We start from the raw sequence: 8,962 nt of genomic DNA, 5'->3' as shown, positions 1-8,962 counted from the left end.
CTACAATAATAACGCTTCAATGGAGTGCCGTGGGGTGGAGGATGCTGGGTGGGTGGATGGTGTCACGTGGGGGGGTGGTGGTGCTGAAGGGCAGGAGGTGGTGATCGGCGGGTGGAGCGGGCCAGATGGACAGGCAACTGAGTAGACGACATTCATTGCTGCTTTGGCAGGTTGTTAGGTTTCCGAGTCTGTCAACGGCGGAGATTGTTAGCAGCTTGAATGAATGACTGACTGAACTCAGCCGAACTGAACTCGACCAAATCGAGCTGACTATTGATGGATTTGGCATATTAGCTGGCGGATTAAAGCAGCTGGCCAGCGGGAATTGGCCGGCATTGATGGCTTTCAGACCAAACCAATGAATAACCGATCCAAAATTTATCAAATTGAAAAGATATGCTTCTATTGATACATGTTTATAAATCCTATTTTAAAGTAAATCATTGCAATTCCTTTCTTAATGGTATTTGGCGTATTCATTTCTCTTACTGCTTAAAACCACTTGCATCTGTAAAGTCATGATTGCTGGCAGTAATCGGTATTCGTGCCCAATTATATTTTCATAAGGGGTCGCGTTCCTTTGAGAAATTACCTTGGGAAATCAATCACAGCCATAACCGCTTCGCAGTACAAGCCAAAAGTGTGTCTCGACCATGAGGGGAAACCCCCGAGAAAAAAGCACAACAAGCCGCGCCCCAAAAACTTGGCTGGCATTATTCAATGCCTCGCAGATGTTTTCCTTGTTGCTGTTATTTTTGCCGGCTCTGAGCCCTACTAAAAAAGTGTTTCTCCATCTGCTTTTGTTGTTGTTGTGGATGTTGTAGTTGGCGAAAATTGTTGCGTTTCGCATATTAATTTCTTCCTGTCTTCGTGCGTCGTCATCAACATCAAGCTCATGATGATGAATTTCGCCAACATTTCGGTGAATGGTGTGCCTGTGTGGGTGTGTGCGTACTACCCATTCGCTCTTCAGCCAGGACTCGCGCTCTTAGAGAACTCTCTTCCTTGCTCTTATTGGCGTAGCTTTCCAGCCACGTTGTGTGCGTGTGTGTGTGAGTGTGTTCGCCTCTTGGGCCAGCAAGGCGGCAGCGGCAGCGGCAGCCTTAATAACATTGTGAGTCATGTGTTTCATAAATATTCAACAGAAAATTATCATCGCAATGATGAGCACACTTCCAGTCAAAACAGAAAATGCAAAAACAACTTCTCGACGACGAGTTCTCCACCCAGCAGCAGGGGCAGTGAAACGCACATGTTTTTGCCAGTCTCCAGCCCGCTCGCCGCGGTTCGGCCGCATCATAACTCCCCATGCCAGCCGCCACCCACTGCCACCCACCACCACCTACTGCCACCCAGTCCACCCTTTGAGTACCCTACGAGTGAATACCCCCTACAATCGGCGGACAGGCGGGCAGGCAGGCAGACAACCAGCAACCAGCCAGTAAGCCCGGCACATGGCTCTCGCGCTCTCCCACTCAGATGCACTCCGCTCCACTACACAAGACACCTTACATAGCTAGGGCCCCGAAACTAACCGACTGGCCGTCTCGCTCGCACCCGCCGACCACGACCACGACCATGGGGGCCTGGAGAGCGAGAGCGCGAGCGAGAGGGCGCTAGCGAGAGAGGAGAGCCTCGCCTGCGCGTGAATCGGAATCGGAATCGGCTAACACGATGCGAGTCACGATTGCCCCCCGCCCCCGCCGACGACTCCGGTTCGGGGATTTTCCCTTTAGGCCTTGTTGGGTTTTCCAGCCTGCTCCACGGCTAGAGTGCCGCTATTCGGTGTGTTTGTTATGCCCGAAAGTAGCGCGATTGGGGTTTCTAGTTCGATTCGCTTTGCTTCCAGTTGGGGATCCATGGTAGGCTGCTATCAGAACTTTCCAGCGAAAGCCGTGCGAGCAACAAGCGAGCCATTATCAGTGGCAGCAACCACCTCACCCCACCCCTCGAGGTTACAACCCCAGCAGATCCGGTAGAGCATACGCTGCTTCGGCTATGAGTGCTCGCCGCCTGCCTGTTCGACAGCACACATGTTCGATGCAACGCTCGAAACGGTTGAAATGCTCGGGAAATGTGCCGAGTGGCCGTGGGGGTGGACCACCCACCACCCACCGCCCAGCCAAGCGTTTTCCACCTCGAACGTGCGAGCGTTGTTGTTTTGCCGGCGTGTTGGGCTGTTGCGTTCGCTGCTGGTTCGAATTGGTCGGGTGGGCGTAAGTTCGGTGCGATTCGGGTTCGGGTTTGGGTTCGGACGAGGGACTGGTTCGGGTTCGGTCTCGAGTTCGGTTTCGGGTTCGGGTTCGGTTCGGATCTTTGGGGCTCTGGACGCCGTTGTAAGCGCCGTCCTTTTTCAGTATGATATTGAGTTCTGTGTAGTTAAGTCGGAATATTTCGTATAGTTCTCGTCGACTGTCGTGTGACATTTGTTCTTCGATTCAGAAACGCATATTGAAACGCAGCGATAATACAAATTACGAATATTCAATGAAAAAGATTTAAGCAAAACCCAAACCAAACCAAACAAATTAAAAAACCAAACCAAAGAAAATCAACCAATTAAAATTAAAAATTTCAATTCGCTTCAAAAAAATATATTACAAATATATAACAGCCAATTTAATCAAATCAAATTCGCCACGAAAATCGCAAACAAAGTTTACAACAATTCGTTTACTCAATCCCATAACACAAAACAAGCTACAACTAATTCAAATATATAACTGTTAAATCTGTAAGCAAGGGCAATTACCACTAAGATCACCCTGAATCCCAAAAACCATACTCGTAGTACCCATAGATGATACTCCTGACTCATTAGAACTCGATTCCTGTTAAATCTCTCCATCAGTATCATTAACATTAGCTCCAGAAATAGACCGACTGCCATGATAAACAAACCCGAAAATAATTAGAAACAATTTGTAAACAACGAAATTTCCAAACAGAACTGGGCACTACGAGAGGAAACCCAATTGCCGATCAGGTTGTTTTTTTTCTGTATTATTCTCTCTTTGCCTGAGGTTTGGTTTTTGGAAATATTTCCACGCTCTGTTTTATTCTGGATGTATTTTTTTCAATTCGCCCAGATAAACAGACGAACGAAAATTGTTTCACGCTCGCAGCACACGAAAACATTTTCAATTAAAATTTTGGCCCAAAAAGCCAACCAAACTAAAGCAAACCAAGCCAAAAGCAGCAAAGCAGCAAAGCAGTGCGGAGCACCGAAAGCGTTTCTCACATTGAATTTGTATTTGAATTTGAATATTTTGAGCATTCCATAATTTCGTTTCCATCTCCATGGCATTCCGATTCCAAATTCGATGCCGATTCTCCAGCACTCGATCCCATTGAAACCATTTTTCGCCCAAATCTGTTCTGTTTGCTGTATTTTGTTGTATTCTAAGTGTAGTTGTGTGCCAGTGCTAGTTGCCAATATATATGGCCCTGTTAATTGAATATGCATTGCTCTTAATGATTTTTGGCCAGCAGAGCATGATTTTCCTTTCTTTGCCCAGCGATTTGCTATTTCAGTATTTGGTAGAAATGTTTCAGTTGGCTAAAATGTTTTACTGCCGCTTTGATGTGGCCCAAAGCGTCCACACTCACAGTAAATTATTTTCTCCGGCCCAATAGCGAAATAAGTTTGATTATCGATGAGTGTTGAAATGGTCGTAATTCGCATTACTAATTTTTCATATTCATGGGAGGTGGCTTTAATTTCTGGAGTGATTTAATAAAGTAAATTTGCCTTTGAAGAGTTTTACATTCTTGTTCCAAGTCGATGTGAAATGTTTGCTGGAATATTTTTTCAATATTTTTATTAAAGTGTTTGAAAGTAGACGATTGGTCATTTGTGAAGTGTTTCGAAATTCATTTGTGTGCACTGTGAAAACGTGTGTTCATTTGTTCTTTGAACTTTAAACTAATTTGAAAACCTATGAAATAATTTACACCGTTTCGGAGAATTCCATATTTTCTACTTTGACCTTCTCACAAGCACGTTTGTGCACTGAATAAAAATGATAAATCAGTTTGCTTTGCCAAAAACAATAAATACATCAATAAATATTTACCCCGATAGATTTTCTTGCCATTCTCGGCGTTCACCTTAATTCCAAGCAATTAAACTCACAGTCAGGAGAATTTTCCAAGCCAACTGTACTTGGAAAATCATTGAATTACCCATGCTTACAGTGAACACAACCTAATATTCACAAAACACAAATTCTAATTCGATTTTAGATCAGAGAGAAAGAAAGAGAGAGAGAGAAAGAAAAAGAGAGAGAGAAGTACTCGCGTGTGTTTAAATACTGGAAAATACAGATAAGATAAATTATAATAAACACTAAGCCATACACACATTATAGAAGGCTAACCACACGAAAATACATTAAAATCAATAAGTAACCAGTACAGAGTAACAGAGAAGACAGTTCAAGTGAAAACCCAAAACGAAACGAAACTTTCAAAAGTGCTTAAACGTAATCAAAAGAATTATTCAAGAGATACAAATTAAAGGAAACAAAACTTAGACAAATAAACAACGGTCATTCACAGAGGAAGATTTGCGAAAAGCTTCCCACAGAATCGGTGAAAATCGTTAACAATTTTTTCTCGCAAAGGCGCCACGTCCAAGAGCAAATCGTTCCATATGGTTCATATTATTGAATTGGTCGGCCAGCCGAAGGTTGAGTTTGCTCAACAAGTTACTGTGAGTATCAAAATCGAGAGTCCAAATGAATTTTTACACCGCAGGACCAGAGGGGGGAGTGCTGGGTGCGGTCGATGGGGCCGAAAATGATAATAAATCTTGTTGTCCGCAGTCACGTAATGACAACTTAATACAAATACATATGCATACATCGCCGCACACACTAACGCACTTTTTATTATGTTGTTGTGACGCTTTTCCTCTCTTTTTTTTGGCTTTGCTCAACATATTTTGACAATTAATCATTCCCCGTGTCTGTGTGTCGTCCTCTCTGTCACAGTGTGCGTTTCTGTGCGTGTGTATGGGTGATTGCGGTTACAATTTTTTTGCGCAAAACTCGAAATCAGTGCGTCTGTGTGTGTAGGTCAATGTGACTCCCGTTCCGACTGTCTGCGTCTCGTGGCCATTAACACACCGCAATCTGCACAATGACCAACATCTCGTTTCTTTGTCACGAGTCCATTGGTCCCGACTTAAAGAGCCCGTGTCCTCCAGAGAAAAGAAATGCAGGAATGTCCAAAAAGTAGACTACGATTGGATGAAAGCTTAAATTTTACTCAAGCGACAAGAAAATGAATGTGAAATATGCAATTACTTGAAGTTTTCTTCGTTTCCCAAGCGTATGAGTCGTTTTTCCAAAAATTGTGAACCTCACATAGCAATGTATCGAAATTGTGCTTTTGTATGATAAAGTTTAGATAACTAAAACATTTGACTAAAAAAGTGTAAAATGGTTTCATCATTTTAATAACTGACTTAAAGTTTGGTATTTAAAAATTAAAATATAACCTGTTGTCAAATAATGGCAAAGTGTGGTTCTGTTAATTAATTATTTTATATGAAGTATATATTGCTAGTAAAAAAAGTAGACATTAATTTGTTATGCTTAAAGAGCATTTTATTATACAAATTGAGTAGTGTGTCAATCAGGGAAAAGGAAAATATTCATTTTACCTTAATTAGAATCATAAATCTCGCAATCAAACGACACTAGATTGTGATTTATTTTTATTGAGCTCTGCCGATATCCTTTTATCTGGCTTTCTGTTTCAAACCGATTTTAGTCTTTAACCATATGGACGCATCTTTAACCTACATATTGATTTATCAACTTTTCCATTCACTCGCCTTTCAGTCTCATGATTCTCCCAAAGTTGTCAGCCAGCTTTGTGGAATTTGCGAAAGGCAAAAAAGAACCTTAAATTCTAATCGGATTTACATTTATTTCTGTTGCGTTGAGTAACTACATTCAGTTCCCTCTCTGGCCCCCATATCTATCTATCTGTTTCACTTTCAGCTGACTGCTTTATCATATGTTCTTGTTGTTCTTGTTGTTGTTGATGTTGCCCCAGTTGTCACCCTCTTTTCCCTTATTCACCATTCTCCGTTCCCCATTCCCCATGGCCCATTATATATATTCCCTATTTTTTTGATTTTATTACAACGCCAACGCAGAAAAGTCTGTTACTCGGGGATATTGCGTAAATTTCATTGTGTATTTCACTTTTATGGTGGTGGCTGTCTAGGATCAGGCGTACATGTAGATGGGGGTTGCACAGCACCACCGCACTAAAAGAAGAGGGTGGTGCTGCGGGTGGTTGGGTGGTGCGTGCTGCGTGCTGCGTACTGCGTTAGATGACGTCGCCGGCGTTCTTTGTTGTCCTTTGTGCGTGCGTCCCGCGTCCTGTCCTCCTGTCCTCCCAGTGCCGCCCGCTCTCCGGCCAGCGAGTCCTGTCTGCTCTTATCCTTGGCAGGGATGTTCGAAAGTCCTTCGCCACTCCGCACCGCTCCACGCCGCGTTATCCTTACTCTCCTTCTATTCTAATGATGACACATGCGTTCTCTGTTGCTTCGCTGCTCTCGGTCCTGCTCCATCCTATTGTTGTTCAATATTTTGTGCCACTTGTTTTGAATTTTTCCACATCCTTTTGTTGCTGCTCAGTTGTAGTTGTTTTTGGCTGCTGGCATTACGTGTTAGCTAACTTGCTCGTTAAATGGTTAAGTGGAGCAAAGTCGTTGACACAGTTCTGTTGGGGTCCTTTTCTTTGCTTTCATTTCATTTCGAGCTGTGGGGCTCTTGCATTTTGGGCCATGAGTCAGAGACACGAACTTTCCGCTGGAAGTTATATCCTTCGCTCGCAAGTTAGTTTTCTTTTGGGAAAGCTAACTGCGGCAATCTTAGTAGACTGATTTTATTGCCGGACTGATAGTAAGAGCACACGCTAATACACCAACAAAAAGTTTCTTTAAAGGTAGTTTTAGTAGATTGGTGCTAAAAATGCATTTAACAGTTTGTAGTAGCTTTACTTTATAGAAGTGTTCATAAAATACATTGTTCTAAAGCTTCACTATCCTGTCTGCTATAAGGAATATCCATTATATTATCTTATAAATCCAGCTAGCCGCTTTCCATTTAGTTCCGCTCATCAGTACCCTTTCGTCATTACCCTTTAGAGACTGTGCCCTTCCACTTGAAATCTCCTCTCCTTTGACAGCGCCTTCTTGCCAGTTGCCACTTGGCACAATCATACACTTAATTTTCCACTTCATTTCATAATTTTACCCTTGAAACCAATAATCTTGAGGAGTCCGAGCGAGGAGTCCCCGGCTTGTCAGCCGCTGGCATAATATACCTACCTTTTGACGGCCCCTCCCACAATTGCCCACCTGGGGCCACCGCATTCAACAGCTCGCCGAGGCTAACACACACACAGAAGAGCTCACTCACACATGCAGCGTATTAAATTACATGCCACTGCAAATTACTTGAGAAAACAAAGCAGAAGAAGAAACAAAAAGTCGCAGGGAAAACAAGGAGCAAGACAGACCGCACAGCGCGAGCGCCTTGACGTATGCAACAATAATAATAACGGGTTGTGGTCGCCTTTTGTTATGCTTGGCTCGCTGTTTTGTAAGCCGTCAAGCATTTACATACCATTAGACGGGCCCAAAGGAAAATGGGAGTGCTGTGGTGGGTTAAGGAAGGGAGGGTAGGGGGTGACAGGCGTATAAATATTGAAAAGCGCCAACGCCTTTTGTTGGCTCGCTGGTAATTGCTTAAGTCGGCAAATTGCCCAGCCTAATAATCATAAATACTACCCGAGGAGCCGCGGCAAAGAACGACGAAGCGAAAATTGGCCAGCCAATGAAACTTTCATAGGACAACGTTTTCCATTATGGGAACGTGCTTCAAATTGATTAGGAAAAGCGAATGGAATTAGTGATTAGTAAATTAGGTACGACGGTAGCTCAACTCCTTCTACTCATTTAGATATGTGATCTAAATAAGTACAAAATAAATATTGAATACTAAGGGATTATACAATTTTCTGAAGTATTAAAATCCTGCTTAGTAATATAGAGCTTTCTCTGATAAATGGTCACCAAATCAACGTGACTCGTTAAAAGAAGTTCACAATCAATGCGCCAATGAACTCATTTACTTTTCCTCGAAGACGATTCCCCCAGGAAAAACTACTAATGAAATCCTTTTAGTTCTCAATTCCGCTATGCTGCGCTGTAATGATTTAAATTTTTATTATGTATGGCGAAGGACACGCGACTAGGACCTTGCTCTCTGCCTTAATTTGAGTTCCTTGATTATGAGAGGTGACAGTTTTATAGCTTTGTTAACAGGGAGCGCAGACTGCACCCCCGAACCCTCAGAGTGAACAGCAGTCTTTGGTTCCTTTGTTGTGCTTGGCATGTTCAGCGCTGATTATGCTTTGTGCCAGCAGCGGTAAAGCAGAAAAGCAGGAAAGTGGGAAAGCGGGAAAACGGGCGAGAAGGAAAACGGGAAAACTCACCCCCATTCGGGCGGCGGAGGAAAACTTATCGCAATGGAGCAGGAGCGCGGGGCAGGGGTCGGGCATTAGAATTACTTGCGTGATTAACGCACACCCTCGAGCGTGTCCATGCCCATTCCACGAGTCCGTGAGGCCAGGTCTTATCTATGGCTGCCTGCCTTAATTGTGGGTCTTCCATTTGACTATCGATCGATGTTCGATTCCCTTCAATTCGATCACCGTAATGAGGCAACTTCAAAAGCTGCACAGCTCATTAGGTTTCCCCCGATATATACATATATGCTTATATATATATATGCTTATATATATATATACATATATATTTTCCGACTTTTCCCCGCGACTTCGATTGCCTTCTGCTCTTTTCCGCCTGTTCTTGGGCTTCTGCACGTTTTCCTTTGTTTTGTTTATGGCTTCTGAAAATAGCTGAATCAAAATGTAA

The 8,962-nt window shown here is 43.2% G+C and overlaps 1 protein-coding gene across 3 annotated transcripts in view; it reads left to right on the top strand.

The window, feature by feature from the left end:
* Nucleotides 1-2,403: 2,403 nt before the first annotated feature.
* The window catches only part of LOC122617452 (CUGBP Elav-like family member 4), a 137,187-nt gene continuing 130,628 nt past the window's right edge, over nucleotides 2,404-8,962 (top strand). For all 3 annotated transcript variants that reach the window (XM_043793312.1, XM_043793310.1, XM_043793311.1), the window contains exons 1-2: nucleotides 2,404-2,734; nucleotides 4,246-4,714. In XM_043793312.1, the coding sequence (XP_043649247.1) occupies nucleotides 4,655-4,714 (60 nt within the window). In that variant the 5' untranslated portion in view covers nucleotides 2,404-2,734; nucleotides 4,246-4,654. The remainder of the gene's footprint in view (nucleotides 2,735-4,245; nucleotides 4,715-8,962) is intronic.

This window comes from Drosophila teissieri, chromosome 3L (genome assembly GCF_016746235.2).
Source record: "Drosophila teissieri strain GT53w chromosome 3L, Prin_Dtei_1.1, whole genome shotgun sequence".
Taxonomy (NCBI): Eukaryota; Metazoa; Arthropoda; class Insecta; order Diptera; family Drosophilidae; genus Drosophila; species Drosophila teissieri.
The sequence above is the reverse complement of the archived record's forward strand: the minus strand, read 5'-3'. Positions and strand labels throughout refer to the sequence as shown.